This window comes from Solea senegalensis, linkage group LG18 (genome assembly GCF_019176455.1).
Source record: "Solea senegalensis isolate Sse05_10M linkage group LG18, IFAPA_SoseM_1, whole genome shotgun sequence".
Lineage (NCBI taxonomy): Eukaryota > Metazoa > Chordata > Actinopteri > Pleuronectiformes > Soleidae > Solea > Solea senegalensis.
Genome location: NC_058041.1, coordinates 17,354,790 through 17,372,172, shown reverse-complemented (window position 1 = coordinate 17,372,172; position 17,383 = coordinate 17,354,790). Strand labels below are relative to the sequence as shown.

Below are 17,383 nucleotides of genomic sequence, written 5' to 3'. Positions count from 1 at the left end.
ATGGGTGGTGAGCATATGGATAAAAACATATGGTAAAATAGACTGTTATAAAAACATCAAGGGCTTTCTCTTTGGGAATGAAAGAAAGGATCATTTTCTTTTATTGCTAACAATCCAGATGAGGATGGTGGGGACCTGGAGTTAATCCCAGCTGACAAACGGTGAAAGGCGGGGTCACAGCGCAGCAGTCCATCACACGGCCTGTTGCTTACATGCATTGGTCAAAATTTAAGTCAAATCTTTTCTCATAGTGGATCATTTTTCATTGTTTAAAAATGGAATAATGTCAGATTGCAGATTCTGCATGAAAATATGCAGAAAATGTAAGCAGAATATTCATGAAATAAAATAAAATAAAATACAGTTAGCTGATGAGGCAGGGGACCCTCTTTCTACTTACAGAAAGGAGCATTCTGGGGGGAAACACACATTACAGGTGTCAGATAAGAAAGCAAGCAGCCAGATCTGCTGGGTTCATTGGTTTCATCAGTAGTACAAATATAATAGACCAAACAATAGATAAGCTGTGCATCCTTCAGTATTAACTGGACTACATTTCACACTGTGTTACAGTATTTTTTACATTTGTACATGTAGTGACTGAATATTTATTAGTCAAGTCAACTTCATCAGCACATTTAAAAACAACCAGGGATGACCAAAGTGCTTTACAAAGTAAAAAGGTACAACAACAACAACAACAACAACAACGAGGCACACAAAACAATAAAAATCATAAAAGTAAAACTGTAAAATAATAAAATGATAAAAATCATATGTTCAATAGTAGGAGCAGATTTAATTTCAGTGGGTAAATCGTTCCATAGTTTGGGGGCAGCTACAGAAAAGACATCTACAAACAACCTATTATTAGACCTCAGAGCTCACGATGAGGTATGAGGCTGGACCTACAAATTGATGATTTTTTTTTTATTTAAAACCGTGTTTTGCCCAAGTAAATTACTCTATGCAAGATTAAATAATAAAAAGGTTTAAAATGAAATACAGATTCATCAAAAAAGACCTATTGCTCAGGCCAGTAAATAAATATTAAATAATGAAGGTGATCCCACCTAATGAACGCATGTACCAAGTTTTGTTCATGTTGTTTTTAGTGGCTCTGTCTGTCTGTCTGTGTCTGCGTTTGACCAACAGAGGCTGACAGAGGCTTGTTACGTGAATGGGGTGAAGTCTGCCATTTCTGATTGCCTTGTTATTATTACTGTATTATTAGTAGTAGTAGTAGTAGTAGCAGTAGTAGCATTAGTATAGGATTGGTCAGATCACTCTGTTATAATGCTGTGGAACTATCATAATTATGAAGTTGTTTTGTTTTATTTTATTTTGTTTGATTGTTAGTTGCCTTTCTGCATGGAGGTCACGTGTTCTCCCTGTGTATGTGTGTGTGTGTGTGTGTGTGTGTGTGTGTGTGTGTGTGTGTCTCCGGGTTCTCCGGTTTCCGCCCCAAAGTCCAAAAACATGCAATATGGGAATTAGGTAAATTGGACGCTCTAAATTGACTGTAGGTGTGATTGTGCGAGTGAATGGTTGTTTGTTTCTGTGTGGCCCTGTGATGGACTCTACCCCCACTATCGCCCTGTGTCAGCACATGATCCCTGTGACCCTCCTGATAAAGGGGTAGAAAATGGATGGATGATTGTTAGTTTTGTGATATATAATGGCAATGGTGTTTTTAACAAAACTTTATTAGAACAATAATACACTTGACAATATGAACTGAGCCAGGAGTGCTAAGACATGTAATTAATAATGGTTGATACAAAATAAAAGATGAAAAATATTTTGTAAAGCTTACAAAGGTTGTATGTTTTAACATCATTTTTATGTGGGCCACCTCTGCCATTGAAGATATGTTTTTCTTGATAATACAAACTTTAATACATATTTTACTTTAATTGATTTGATTTAATTTAATTTAATTTAATTTCATTGTTGTGGTACAGCCACAGTAGTGACGACACGGTTCCGGCTCTCGTGTCTACTTTTTTTAGGAGCGTCGAAGAAGCAGCACTTCCGCTTTCCTTTCGGCTCCCGCCCCGCTCCGCCATCATGAAGTCCTGAACAAAAACGGATGAGAGTCGAGCAAAATGGGGAGAACATGAACTGGACATGGATTCCACCGACAGCACTAACGCAATGACAGTACACAGTGGAGCGCGGAGCGGAGCCGTGGAAAAGAATGAACACGTTTGTCGTTGAAAACTCAGCAGACGGCTTCTGGCGATAGGTTATATTAGTTAGCGGTGTGGCTAACAGCAGTTCTCGAGCTAGCCTGTGGTTTTCTTCTGGAGACAGCTCTGCTGCTGCTGCTGCTGCTGGTTGGCAGAGGCGTCCGTCAGCAGCAAGCTGTCACTTCAACTGCCTGCCACTGTGCTCCATGTCAAGTAGCGCAGACCGTTTGACTGAGATCATCGGGATGGAGGGGACCTCGAAAAAAGCGTCGGCAGACAGAATGTGGCTGGTTCGTGTTGAATAGACACCAGAGCCGAGGAAAAGGGGGAGTGAGACCAATATTTTTCCAGCCAGGCCGGTTAGCTAGCTCTAGAGCTAGCTACAGTGGATCCCAAAAGCCACGGTAAGACATGTCATAAATCATTCAGCATGCTAAAGTAGCCGGATGCGCCTGTCAACCTCTCTTTGCTGTGAAATCACCAGTTGGCAGCACTAACTACCTCAATTTGTGATCCCGGAGAGATTGACATTGACATGAAGGCTTGTTGTTGGCCTGCACCATGAACACATGAACCAGCCTGGTTTTGTTATTGTCTATTATTGAAAACATGTCAAGCATTTCTTTGGTCAGCAAGAGCAAATGTAGCATAATTGACCAGCCAAGTGCGAAGGCTATCTAGCTCGCTTGCTTGGCTGAGATGCACACAATGAATCATATTAATGGCGAATACATATCTTGAGAACAACTTGTTCCTCATCAACCAAGGACAGTATGAATTTTCTTCTTAATCTGATTATCCAAGGTTATAAAACTATGTGACTTTTTGAGGAATGAAGGATGAAAACACATCATTGCAGTATTTGTTGGCTTCCTGGTGATTTGTGGAGGTTAAGAGCTGCTAGAGGTTTGGTTGGTTGCAGAATACAAAGAACTTCTCATTTTTAAAGGGAAGCACAAGCTTCCTCTTTGCCTGTAACAAACTGGCCATGATATATTTTTTTAATTCATGAGGTCAACATCCATTTTGAAGTGTTTTCAAAACACTCAAGTAAGCTCAGTTGTTGAGCTGTGTTTCCACATAAGCCTTTTGAGAAAATTCAAATTTCTGGTAACTTGAGAAACAGCACAATACTAAAATGAATGAATAATATGAGTTTCCAACCTATGTCTCTTATTAGACGTGGAAGACTGGGATTTTAAACCATGGTGCAGGCTGGGTGCACAGATTGAACATGGATTCTCTTGCAAAGTGATACTTCCTGCAACTGTACTGCCTTGCATTATCTGACATTCTGTGACACAATGGTGTGGTTGTACCCAAGCTTTGTAATTGGAGCATTATAATAATTGTGCCTGCTAGACTGGTTTGCGGTCTACTTTTAACTTGTTGCATGTGGCCTGACATTGACTGGTGCTTTAAATTGTTCTTGTAGCGACAGTTTTCCTATAAAAGGTCGCTAAGAGGCTTAGGTGGGCTCCAGGCAGTTACGCGTCATTCAAATGAATCCAAGTCCAGTGATGTTTATTGTTTGACGATTTATTCTTGGTTATTTGACGATTTGACGCGTAACTGCCTGGAGCCCACCTAAGCCTCTTAGCGACCTTTTATAGGAAAACTGTCGCTACAATTAGTAAACAGAAAATATAAATCAGGAACGCCACTAACCCCCTTTCTCTCTTACCCACCGCCCGTCCGAGTGCCCAGGTGTATAGATTAAACCACACCCATGTGTCAATCAAAACGGAAGTGACATGACCAAAAAAACAGTATGAGTGACCTTTCAAAATAAACAATAAACAAACAGACCAAATATGCATTTTGGCCCCTACAGTTCTATATAAGCTTATCCATGGGAGCTGTATCATTTTTTATATATATATTTTCAAAAATGTAAACAGTCTAATGTTTTCCTCCTGAAGCCAACAGGAAATATAAATGTATCAAATAGCCACCAAGGTGTAACTCCACTAGTTGTAAAAATAACTCAGTTTTTAAGTGAAACTAAACCCCTAAACCATTTTACAGGTGTAAACTAGTGCATGTTGGTATCTCTTAATATCATTTGTTGATTGTTATTGTTTAGTGTAAAGTAAAAAAATATATGTATTGTGATAAAAATCAATGTATTTACTGCCTCTCTGCTCACACACCAGCTACTGCTTAGTCCACAGTTGCATCACTGGTACACTCTTTCGTCACTCTTTTCTTGTCCAACCAGCATGAGGCGTGAGACTTTCTAATTTATAAACGCTTGAGCTGTGGCGCTGTCGTCTTTCTCTCTCCAATTAAAAGTCTCATCTTACTGAGCACCTCACACAGCTGCGGGTTTAGTTACCCTTTAAATGGAAGTCTATTGGAAAATGTGCCTTCCTGCTTGATTTATGACATCAGTAAACATTTTCCAGAGGAGTTATTGTTCTCAATCAGGTCATCGGCTGTTCTTCAATAGAGTGTGATGTAAATTTTTTAAATTATGTCCCAGTTTACAGTAGGGCTGAACAATTAATCTAAATGATTTTAGATGAATTACTGTCTTGATCTTATTCTACAGACAAAAGAGAACACAGTATATTACATGGTTATCATATTTTTTGAATGAAAATGAGAATGATGCAAAAATTCTCTGATATCACAAATCATATTGCAATGCCTGTCAAAATAATCACGTTTAGATATTTATTCAAAATCGTTCAGCCCCCCTAGTTTAGAGGACTTTGTGATTGACAGCTGGTGCCAGGAGCCTGGTTGTAGATGACATCTTTTGCAAAACATGCACCAGCTAAATCATGACTCTTGAGGCTTTAAAACAGGAGTTCAGATACCTATAAGTGACCTCTGGGGAGGTCTGGGGTTTGATTTCCGGCTTCGCTAGTCTACTTGCCAATTGGTGTTAGTGTCTTGGGCAAGACATTAACACTAATCTTGCTCCTGGGTATAATAGGTGTGTTGAAGAGAAAGTGGAAAGTTGTATAGTTAGTTGTTGTTCAACTGGAAGGTTGTGGGTTTGATTAAGTCTACATGCCAACATCCTACGTCCTTGGGCAAGTCTTATGTTGTGCTAGCAGCATGTGAATGGGTATGAAACATGACAGAAAATGCATTACACAATGCACAAAGATGTGCAGCAGATGTAAGTGTGTGTGAATGGTAAAACTGTAGTGTATAGCACTTTCATTGGTCATCAGGGCTAGAAAAGTGCTATATAAATACAGACCATTTACCGTAAATGTATACTGTATACTTTCTGTTGCACTTTAATATGACATGGGTGATGAAATAAACTGCTAAGAAAACAGTTGCTCTCTAGAAAGGTGACGAAATGTAAATACAAGCATCAGCTTCCTCGCTCCAACTTGGATCTGCTGTCACTGTGAACTCCCTGTGCTTCATATGGTGAAAAGATGTCAATGAACATATTTTTTCAGTTTTCTGTAATTGATCCAAATAATTGGAGGTCAACTGTACGGGCTACAGGACTGTGAAAAGTTTGGGAACCACTGCTATAAAGTTTTGAAATCAGGTAAAAATCAGTGTCTCTACTGCCACTCTGGTCAAACACCATCTATGCATTCATGCATCACTGGTACAAACTTGCATCACCCTCTTGTCCAACCAGTGTGAGGCTTGTTATCATAGACCCCTCCCCCTTTTAACACTGAAGCTGTTGTGTCATTATCTCCACTGCTTTTTCAAAGCAAGGCATTGGGCAGTGTTAGCCTCAGAAGAGGGGGTTTATTTACCCTTTAAATTCACCGTGTTTCCTTATTCTCGATGACAAATGGTAATTTTATGACTTACTACAATACATTTCTTACGTACAGCTCCTTTAAGGCGGTTAGATGTTGATCAGTAACAGATTCAAATGTGTCAAATATGTGTTTCCGGGTGTCTCGTGTGACCAACACACACAATGTAATTCATACAGCACGTGCTTACCCAGTTTGTCTCTTCCTCTCACCAGGCGCTGGCCATGCCGTCGAGTGTGCGGGCCGGGAGCCTGAAGGACCCGGAGGTGGCTGAACTGTTCTCCAGGGACGATCCCGAGAAGCTCTTCACAGACCTGAGGGAGATTGGACATGGGAGCTTTGGAGCAGTTTACTTTGTAAGTTACGTTAGTTGTTGTGACAATGACACAAAAACCTAACGTTTTACAGCCTTTTGTGTACTGGGACTGAGCAATTAGCAATTTGAAACCATGAAAAAAGGGCTAAGGCTAATTGCTCTATTTTTTTTGATAGTTCCATTTCAGTTTAAAAAAATGTGTTCTCATCCTTGCATTAGAGTATGGTAGTAAATATTTTTGATGATATCTCATGTTGTAATGCTCCATCATTTTAAATCTGTAATACTATTAATACAAATACAATTTTATTGTTATATAAATTTGAATGAAATATATCTTACCCACATCATTCAGCCCTAGTGTATACTGCACAGTGTTTCACCAAGACGTTTTGAGCAGCAGTGCACCACTGTGAACATTTCACACAACCAGTGTGTCACAAATGATCATCACATTTGCAGTGAGCAGCAAAAAACTGCAAATTAAGACCCAAAAGACAAAAACTAAGAATACGTTTTACCTAATAGGACTGGTTGATTCTGGTAAAATTTTTGCTTAGAATTGAGACATTCAAACATTTAATCAGGCATTCCTTTAGGCCCTGAACATGGTCCTGCATAATGGGCTTATTGTTAGCATTGTTATTATTATTGCTGTGGCTTAAGTGACACACGGTGTGTTTCCACTCGCTCGACGTGTGACGTCATATCCAGGGGAAATGCGTGATGTCGTCAGACTGCTGTGCACTGATTGGTCAGAGTGTCGTCACAGGAAGAGACACAAGAGTCAAAGTGAACAATGCTGATCAGAGATCAGTTAAAGAGACTTAACAATCCTGGAAACCTGGGTTCATCTCCAACATTTAGCAAGGAAAATCTCATCATTTAAGTGAGCATTCTGGTGTATTTAGCGATAGCTCTGCTGAAAGCCTGCAATGGCGAACAGCGAGCCGAATGTGAACCTTTTTTTTATTTATTTCTCCTTAGCGCACACTTTCTTCTATTATCTGCGCCACACTTACTCAGCACCGGGGCTTGTAACTGCAGACAGACTTCTATAATAAATATTGCACATTGCAGGTAGATGCATAAATAAATATGGTGAATATTGTGTATAAGGACTCAGTAAGAATATAAATATATAAATAAATAAATAAATATTAAATATTACGACTATTGCACTGGTATATAGGCAGTTGAAACAAGATGGTGGAGGTAGTAGTGGTGGAGTAGTGCAAGAGAAGGTGGTTACAGTGCTACATTATGAGTTGTATTGTCTGACAGCACTCTGGATGAGTGACCTGCGGTACTGGTCCTTTTTGCACTGCGGGTGCAGCAGTCTGTTACTGAACGAGCTGCTTAAGGCCCCCACAGTTTCATGTAGGGGGTGAGAGATCGTCCTCCTCTCACCCACCTCCTCAATGGAGACTTCCTGTCCCTCTCAGAGCTTCCACAGTCCCAGCATAAAAAATAGCCGATGCTACCACAGAGACAAGTTTTTGGCAGCGTCCTGCACACACCAAAGGACCTCAGTCTCCTCAGCAGGTGGAGACGACTTTTGCCCTTCTTATACAGGACATCTGTGTTGTGTGTCCAGTTCAGTTTGTTGTTGATGTGAACACCCAGGTAATTGTACTCCTCCATGACCTCAATGTCCGAACCCTGGATATTCACTGGTGCAGTCTGAACAAAGTTGATAATTTAAGGCAGTTTGGATTTTCTTCTTCATTAATGGCATACAATGACACACACACACCCCACTGCCAGAGATTTACTATGACTGCTGGTACTTTTGTTTAGAAGATGTCTGTGAAGGTTCTCATCCATCCAGGTCATGGTCATTTTCAGTAGTTAGCTGTTCGGTTTGAAGATGTTTCATCTCTCATCCAAGAGGCTTCTTCAGTTCCTCCATTCTGTGGGCTTTGCTAATTTGGAATGAAAATCAATCATTTTGGTTTTTTTTTTAATCAAGCAAATAATCAATAGTCATGCCCGTCCCTAAAATGAATCAGTTTATTAAGCGTTGTAATGGGTAATAACAATGTTTACTGGCTGCTGCTCTTAGTGAGTGTCACCCGTAGCATTTCTGGCTGTTTCAGGTTAAACTGATGTGGAACATAAAACCACATTGATAAAATGAAGTGCCGCTCTTTCACAGCATTTAATGTGAGGCCACCGCGATAAAGCATAAAACTGCCTTTGGCAAGAAAAGGTGAGCAGCACAGAAAAGACCTGACAGACAAAGGAAGAACACTGGTGGCGGTCAGACAGCAGAGAGGATATTGATGGTTGTGCCAATAAGAACACGGGGTGGATAAAACCTATAAAGATAAAAACACGTACACGGCCAAGGATGTCTTTAAGTGGTGGATGTAAAGCCCTGTTTAATGAAGGGTGAAAAATGAGTCTTTCTTGGATGAGAGGATGAGGATGAGGAGGCTCAGCAGAAATCCTTGTGTTATGCAACTGTGATTTCTTTGTTGAGTCTTATGTTAAATGGCTCGTTAATCCCAGAGTTGTCATGTGTTTTATAAGAACTTATTATGTGGTTTTGTATCGGCCTCATCAAATGATGAATGAACTAAAACCCTGCTGTCAAAAATGTAAATCAGGAATAACTCGATCAGGGCACGGCGACGTGGGAAAACAAATCTTATTATAATATACTTTATTTAATATAATTTGATATCTTAAGGCTGGGCAATATGGCTTATAACTAATATCTGGACATTTTAGTCTATATCCTCCTGATGTATGTGGGTGTAATGCTGCACACAAGTTGTTTCTCTGGACTCATGTTTGTACTTCCCAAAGGAGAGTGACAGTACTCAGTAGATTATATATTATTTCTACAGTTTATGATCTGTATTACATGATCTTAAAATACACTTATTTTTACCTTTCATTTAAGGTTATACCTGCTTTATTTGTTTTATCTTTTAAATTCTCAACTCAACTTTATTTATAAAGCGCGGTTAAAACAGCCACAGCTGGAACAAAGTGCTGTACATAAACAAGAATAGAACGTAAGACATATAAACATAAAAACAATAACACACTAAAACAAGAGCCGAGTCTCATAGTAGGGATGAAATGTTAAATGAAGGACAATTAATTAGGCTTAAAATGAATTAACTGTTAAGTTACTTTTTTTTAAATATAATGTTATGATGTACTGTCTATATATAACATATATCATTTCACATGTATTCAATATAATAAATATGATGATTTTCAATGCAACAGCCTTTAAAACCCGGAAAAGTCATCTCAGATACTTTATCATGATACGACGATATCCAAAATCTAACACCATATCTTTTCTCATGTCAAAATATAGATATTATATCCATATATTGCCCAGAGCTAATCTCTACTGTTTTAGGAACACTGGGAAAGATTTGAGTGATATGATTCTCACTTGTTGTTACTATTTTTTCCACTTCAGGCCCACGACATCCGCACCAATGAGGTGGTGGCCATCAAGAAGATGTCCTTTAGCGGCAAACAGTCCAACGAGGTAAGTATTGGCTAAAGTCTCATCTTACGACTACTCTAAAAGATGGATAAGTTGGGATCACTGAGGTTTGTTCCTGGATGATGATTGATTTTATTTTGCAGAAATGGCAGGATATCATCAAGGAAGTCAAGTTCCTCCAGAAACTGCGCCACCCCAACACCGTCGAGTACCGCGGCTGCTATCTGAGAGAGCACACAGCATGGGTACGTGCTTTTGTGTATGCACCACACATAACACACATTGATTGTGCAATACATATTAGGGCTGCATGATTGTGGAACAAAATAATTATCACAATTATTTGGGTCAAAATTTAAATCAGGATTGTGTCAAATGATTACTCATTGACTTAAACTTGAAACAAATGCAATTTATTGCACTTAAAAAAGTGCCTAATAATATATATCTGCATATATCTTTACTCATGCTGCGTGTTTAACCCTGGGATACCACTGAATGCCTGTGGGGTTTAGAGCTGCAACTAACAATAAATTTCATAATCGATTAATCTGTCGATCCAGAGCAAAGTAATGAAGAATAATTTAAGAAGCTTAAACAATCGGAAATCTTGTTTAATCATGAAAAAAAGCTTCAAACCGATTAATCGATTATCAAACTAGTTGTCGATTCATTTAGTAATCAATTAATAATCGATTCATCGTTTCAGCTCTAGTGGGGTTTTTTGCCCGATGATGAGCAGGACAGGAAGTCGGCCATTGCAACATTAAAAGCGTAATTTTCAGAATAAAACCCCACAATTTGTAAATATCATTTTGGTTGATTATTTTATTTTTCTAATCAATTGGGGCCATAATTATAAACATCAGCTGAGGAGGCATCTAATGAGTCCTGAGGACAAATTGCTTTCATGCAGCTCACCATGCACCACCTCCAAATGTGTTGTCTGTGATTGAGGGCGGATTGGGGCCATTCAGACATAAACGTAGTGATCTGGCTGTGATTACATCACTGATAATACCAGGTCTAAATGAGGTCATAGTTGCTGACTGGCACACCCCTGCACTAATGCCGTGTTTCCACCGGCTCTACTCGCCTCACCACGGCACGGTTTAAGTAGCGTTTCCACTAGCTTAGTACCTGGTACCAGGTACTATTTTTTTGTACCTGCTCCGGTGAGGTTCCACAAGTGTGCCGAGTAGGTAACTATGCGATGACTGGTCAGACTGCCGGCCACTGACTGGTCAGAGTGCTGTCACAGGAAGAGACGTCCCACAGAAATCAAGCCGAACAGTGCCGAATTGTAGATCACTTAACAATCCTAAAAACGTGGGTTAATCTCAGAAGACAGAAGAGTCTGGTGTATTTTGGGGCAGCACCACTGATTGTGAGCAACGAGTGGCATCACAGACCCTGCCGCTGTATATCAGTCCAGTGACTGTGTCAGATGGAGTCTGTGCTCCGGTCATGGAGGAAGAACTGAACAAATATTTGTGATTTGATTCCGTTACACTGAAAACAACTGCTTTACAAGTGACCAGTCACTCGTTGAGTAAGTAGCTGGTGGAAATACGCCATAAGAACCTGCTTGAGACCCAGGGTTCTAGCCAGGATTTTATTTTAGCGTAATGGTGAGGGAGTGCCATTGAGAGATTTTGAGGTTAAATAACTTCATGTTACAAGGTAGGAGCTGCAATCACTTAATGACACATGCAAATTTATGGGTTGTACTGACATATTTAAAGTTATTCAAACAACTAAAAAGGAATAGGTGAGGTGTAACCTGCCAAATATTAATCTCATGAATGAAACCAAGTGATTTTGAAGCAGAAAAAAACATAATTTAAGTTGAAAGACGTTTACACCTGTGAAATTGATACACTTCAGTAAGCGGCAGTCCAGGCGGCCCGACCTTCCAAATATGTTGAATGTTTGCTAACGTCATGATTAGTTCTGGGAATCTAATGGAAAGCGCGACGCTGCTGGAGATGGTTTCCATGGACTTGGCAGTTGCTGTGCAGTGATTGATATCAGATCGTCTTTGTTCTCCTCACTCGTGGGGGAAACTTAGGATGGGAGATGTTACGTGCTGCTAATGTCAGATGTGGCTGATGTTCGATGGTGTTCCTGCGGATGTGTGCGCGATCCATAGCAAAAATGTCACTGTTGATACTAGTAAAAATGTGAGGAAGTAGTACGTAAGGCCGCAGATCATAGCGTAACGGTCTAATGCGCTACCATGCCGCTACGAGACCGTTGCTCTCGCAGAAAACATGCAACACAAGGAAAAACACTGAAATGCAACCATATGAACAATTTCTGGGCTTAATACATGTACTGTACTCTCAGGGAAAAGTGGCTCCAGCCCAAAAATGTGTGAAAACCTTTTGAAAGTCAAGTGTGCACCCTAAAATAGCATGCATAATAACACTCCGTCTGTCTCTGTCTCTCACAGCTGGTGATGGAGTACTGCTTGGGTTCAGCCTCTGACCTCTTGGAAGGTAAGTAAATGAGTAATTATGAAAGGCAAGGGAGTCAGTTTTATTTTTCAGTTGTTGGCGTGAGCCCTCATATTCCTCATTATCTCTTCACCCAGTCCACAAGAAACCCCTCCAGGAGGTGGAAATAGCTGCCATAATCCATGGTGCATTGCAGGGATTGGTGTACCTACACTCTCACAACATGATTCACAGGTACCGCCCGTTTCCTTTCACACTATCTGTCTCTGTATCCTGCTCTCCTCCCCCACACTTCTAACAAATACAGTGGAGAAAATCACAAACTGTACTGCCTTCGAGTTTATACATCAGACTGTACAGTCCCTCTGTTTGTTTTGACTATGTCACAGTTGTATCTCTGTCTCTCTCTGCCTGCCTCTTAGGGACGTGAAAGCAGGAAACATCTTGCTAACAGAGCCGGGTCAAGTCAAACTGGGTGACTTTGGCTCTGCCTCCATTGTTGCTCCAGCAAACTCTTTCGTGGGAACACCTTACTGGTAAACACTGGTTTATACTCGTGTGCAAGTGTAAGAAATGACGTCATCACAGCCTGCGCTTTGCGTGCTTGTGTGCTACAGAAGAGGGGTGGGTATTAAAATGATAGTATCAGTAAACATCTGGACAAAAGATACCACTATAGCTGTGTTTACTTCATTATTGCTGAAATCCATTTCCATTGGAACTGGCAGTGATGTCACCCGTCAGGTTCACCGCATTCCAGTTGAGAAGTCGGAAAAACATGGACGCAAACCTGGGCTAGCCATTGTTAGCAATACCAGTCAATAACAAAGCTCCACGTGGTATTTTGTAATCCTAACTCAGGGCACGTGAGGTTGCACCAACTTTTGTTGAAGATCATATCAGAATGTTGACAAAGCTGTCGATGTCAGGTTATTACAGTTATTTTTTGTATTTTTCAAACCAATGAATCCACTAAATAAGTGCTTGATTAAATAAAATTAAATTAAATTAAATGATTTATTGCACACATCATAAACCAAAATAATCCTTAATGCAGGATGGCCCCTGAGGTGATCCTGGCCATGGACGAGGGTCAGTACGACGGGAAGGTAGATGTGTGGTCACTTGGCATTACCTGCATAGAGCTGGGTAAGAAATGGCCTCAAGTGGGTCCTTGTGTGTCTGTGTTTACTGTGTTTACTGTGTTTACCATGCATCCAACCATTTTCTTTGCGCTCTTGCTCTTTATCTTACACTCTGTCTCCGTCACACTTTGTTATTCTCCAGCGGAAAGGAAGCCTCCTCTGTTCAACATGAATGCTATGAGTGCCTTATACCACATCGCCCAGAATGAGAGCCCCGTGTTGCAGTCTAATCACTGGTGAGAGATGGTGAAACTTCCTAATAGTGAATATGATTTTTGTGCTCACACAAGACTACATGCATGGAACTCTGCGAGATAAAAAGTCTAAAGAAGTATTTTATTATGTTGTTTGTCATGTAGTGCTTTCATTAAAGAGCTGCTCATATTATTGAATTTATTTTGCATGCCATTGCCTGAATTAAACAGGTTGTATTATTTTAATTGTACACATGTTATATACATTGTACATGTTATTGCTCTAAGTAGGAGGAATTTCAATTTGATTATGTTGCAGGTGAGTCAGGGTTCTAGCTAGCGCATGGTAGCATATTGGCCTGTTGCGCGATGCCTTGAAGCCGACACGCAAAATTGAAGAGTGTAACGGTATTTTGACTGTATTTACTTGTGTAATTATGTCAGGTCAAATGTGAAAACATGTTGTTTTGGGATGGCCAAAACACACACACACACACACACACACACACACACACACACAGTGCTGTGGATGTTCAGTGCAGATGTCTGTGTGTGTGTGGAACAATCACTGATCTATTTTGTTATTCAAGTAAGAAATAGGTTTTGTTTTCTCCTCTCTTTATTTTGTGATTCAACACTTTTTTCACCCCCGTGTGTGAACGTGTTCTTGTGATATCTAATCTATCTTCTCAAACAATCTCCAAACACAAGACAATGAATGACAGCGTGAGAGAGAGCTGGGAATATGAAGTCATCATTTTCCTAAAGTAGTGTATTCTCTGTCGACACGGAAACATGAAGCCGGCCAAATTTTTTTTATGTTTTCAAAAAATAGCATTTCAGGTCCCCTAAAACACCTCTCCAGGTAGTACTAGTTGGCTTTGTGGTGTTTTGAATGTTTTTCAATGAGTTTAATATCTTGTGACGTGGTCTTTTTGTGAAGCTTACACACTGCTAAGATACAAAGGTATAAAAAATACCCATCAAGAATATATGGTGAAAAAAGAACAATGTTCCCCTTTGCTGGCCCTTAGAATGGCCAATTCTCACCTTAAATTTCCGAATGCTCCTCCCCCTTCCCGACTTTATACTGACAGTTTGTTTTTTATCCATTTCAGGTCTGATTATCTCCGCAATTTTGTGGACTCCTGTTTGCAGAAGATTGCCCAGGACAGACCTACCTCTGATGTGCTGCTCAAGGTAAAAGGCCTAAATAAATGTTTGAATGCTGCTTATTAAAGGTCCAATGTGTAAAATTTAAGTTGGTTTTTATGGCCTTTGAGAAATAATTTTATATTTAGTTTAGGCAAAAGTCTTTCTTTAATAAAGTTGGCCGTCTTGTGCTCCCATGTTCCTACATTGACCCAGAGCACAGGCTTTGTGTCTTGAGGCTGAAGCTTGCTACTGCAGTGATCAAAGGAGTCCTCTGTTTGTAAGAACCTGCAGTATCAGTATTAGAGGTCACTATTTCTCACACAATGGACTTTTAAGACGGGCAAAAACGTGAGATTAGCTCTTTTGTAAAAGATATTCTTTGTGATCAAGCAAAGGGGCAACATGAGCAAGAATAGCTTTTACTCGGGGGACGTATAGTTTTTTGATTTTAGGATATGTAAATCATTTGTAAACCATAATGACTTCTCTGTGTATTATATTCTTTTGATTAGTATCTTTAATGAACTATCAGCTGTGCGTTAATTGTTTTGAAAATCAGCATGGCTTCCACTCACCTGCACAGTTTGTGTCCACGCCTGCTCAGTCCGGTCCCAGCGATGCCGCTATATGGTGCTCCATTAAGTAGGGATTGACATTTCAAGCAAAAAAAAAAGCTGTTTGAATATTAGATGGATAGATGGATGGGTGCCTTTATTTGTTATTGCACAACATTGTGCATGCTCGTGTAAAACAGATCTCCAATTAAACAAGTAAGCACTTTAAAAAAGATGGGATTATTAGTCTAATGATTGAATATTATACATTCAAGAAACTTCTTCTTCCTGCAAGTTGTCGTGCAGTTCACTGTGCTGTTCAATGCCGCTGCCACCTTGTGATTACAGATATACGACAATCTGAGGTAGATATACGAAAATCTACCTTCACTGAGGTAGAAAGATTTATTTGTTTTAATCACTGCAGTCATTGAGAAAAACGTTTTGTATCTCTTTTTTTTTAATCATTTCAAATAATCACTTTATCTAATCAACGTTTTATTAACAAACAAATCACTGAATATTCATGCCCATCACTATCACTAAGTCAACACGGCTGCCTGACGCTGGCAGGACTAGGATCAGTTGAACCCTCCGGTCACAGGCTACCAGCTTATTGTAGTCTCATTCCACAGTTGCTGACGCTGAACCTTTGTGCACCACCGCCATCTCTCCCCAGCCGCGCAGCAGCCAGCTGTTCAGTGTTTTATAGACACGACAGAAGTCGCTGTTTATTTTTGATTTCGGTGTTGGCTCAGTCATCTGCTGGCAAAACAAGCCGGTCAGCTGCTGGTAAAGCAATTAACTTACTTTGCGTTAAAGCTTTAAAGCAGATTTTTCTCTTTGGCAAAGACAAACAGTGTGCCAGCATCAAAGCGAGTAAGTAAAGCAACGCGAAGGAATTTAGTTGAGGTGCAACAGTGATGACCAAAGTTTGGTTTATCCTGATTTGGTCATTTGAGTTCATAGAAAATCCTCTTACTTTACTGATTTGACTTCTTTACTCTAGTGTCGTTAACTTACCGTGTGTTGCCAGCTTCTATAATGATCCCTGGTGCTTGGCTGTTTTATGAGTCTATGTCAGATTATATTGGACATGCTGAGAAAAGACTGAGCACACATTATTAATAGGGACACAACAGGTATGGTATAATCTCCCACCTCCAATAACTGATTTAAATATCGAAAATAACACAACACGGTCCCCCTCTGTCCCTCAGAGCTGTATGTGACTTTTGTTAACCTGTTGTTGTCCATGTCCCAGCACCACTTCCTGTGCAGGGAACGTCCCATTACTGTGGTGATGGACCTGATCGCGCGCACCAAGGACGCTGTCCGTGAGCTGGACAATCTTCAGTACCGGAAGATGAAGAAAATCCTCTTCCATGAGGCACACAACGGTCCTGCTCCAGAGGGAGGGGATGAGGAGGAGGTAAGACATTGGACTGTCTATAATATTGTAAAGGTTTCTGTCTTACTATGTGCAGTGCCTTGAGATAATGTGTTTTTTTCTGACCTAGTACTTTTGGCTTGATAAGAGTGACTTATTTTACAACGCACATCTAAAATTTGGCCAGAATATAATTGTTATAACCCTAAATAAAAAAAAAAAAAATACAAAATGAATCGATTACCAATATTGTTGCTCTACTGTAGTTAATAATTATATAATAATAAAGGACAGGAGACAGGAGGTGATGTGCACTGTACTGAGACCTCAGAACCCCTTCCTCTCAATACAAAGCCCATTGTTTCCATCAGCATTTCATGTGACTTGACTGTTCCTACTCTCCCTTGAGGAAATGAAGGAATTTAGAGAGTGTAAGGCTGTACGTTCCCAAAGTGTAGACCTTTATTTGACTTTGTGTGTTTCATGTGATAGGCATGCTAAAGCAACTGCATTTCAACCTTCAATTATGTCTTGGATTATTTTGACGCTACATCAACTTAGAACAGGGTGAAAGTCAGCTGTGTCAAAGCCTGAACAGAAGAGCATCACCTGTACTGGCACTGTGTAACCTCTACAACATTCTGCTTTATGTCATATGTCACACATCATCGTGTCAGTTGACTGGCGTCGACATTCATGCTGTCACTCAGTGAAGAAAGAAACGGGAGTCATCATAAAATTGACTTTCCAC

At 40.1% G+C, this 17,383-nt stretch overlaps 1 protein-coding gene across 2 annotated transcripts in view; it reads left to right on the top strand.

The window, feature by feature from the left end:
• The first annotated feature begins 2,026 nt into the window (after window positions 1–2,026).
• The window catches only part of taok2b (TAO kinase 2b), a 29,927-nt gene continuing 14,570 nt past the window's right edge, over window positions 2,027–17,383 (top strand). For both annotated transcript variants that reach the window (XM_044014078.1, XM_044014077.1), the window contains exons 1-11: window positions 2,027–2,596; window positions 6,157–6,297; window positions 9,706–9,777; window positions 9,879–9,980; window positions 12,191–12,236; window positions 12,332–12,428; window positions 12,617–12,730; window positions 13,252–13,343; window positions 13,482–13,575; window positions 14,652–14,733; window positions 16,507–16,674. In XM_044014078.1, coding sequence (XP_043870013.1) covers window positions 6,166–6,297; window positions 9,706–9,777; window positions 9,879–9,980; window positions 12,191–12,236; window positions 12,332–12,428; window positions 12,617–12,730; window positions 13,252–13,343; window positions 13,482–13,575; window positions 14,652–14,733; window positions 16,507–16,674 — 999 coding nt within the window. In that variant the 5' untranslated portion in view covers window positions 2,027–2,596; window positions 6,157–6,165. The remainder of the gene's footprint in view (window positions 2,597–6,156; window positions 6,298–9,705; window positions 9,778–9,878; window positions 9,981–12,190; window positions 12,237–12,331; window positions 12,429–12,616; window positions 12,731–13,251; window positions 13,344–13,481; window positions 13,576–14,651; window positions 14,734–16,506; window positions 16,675–17,383) is intronic.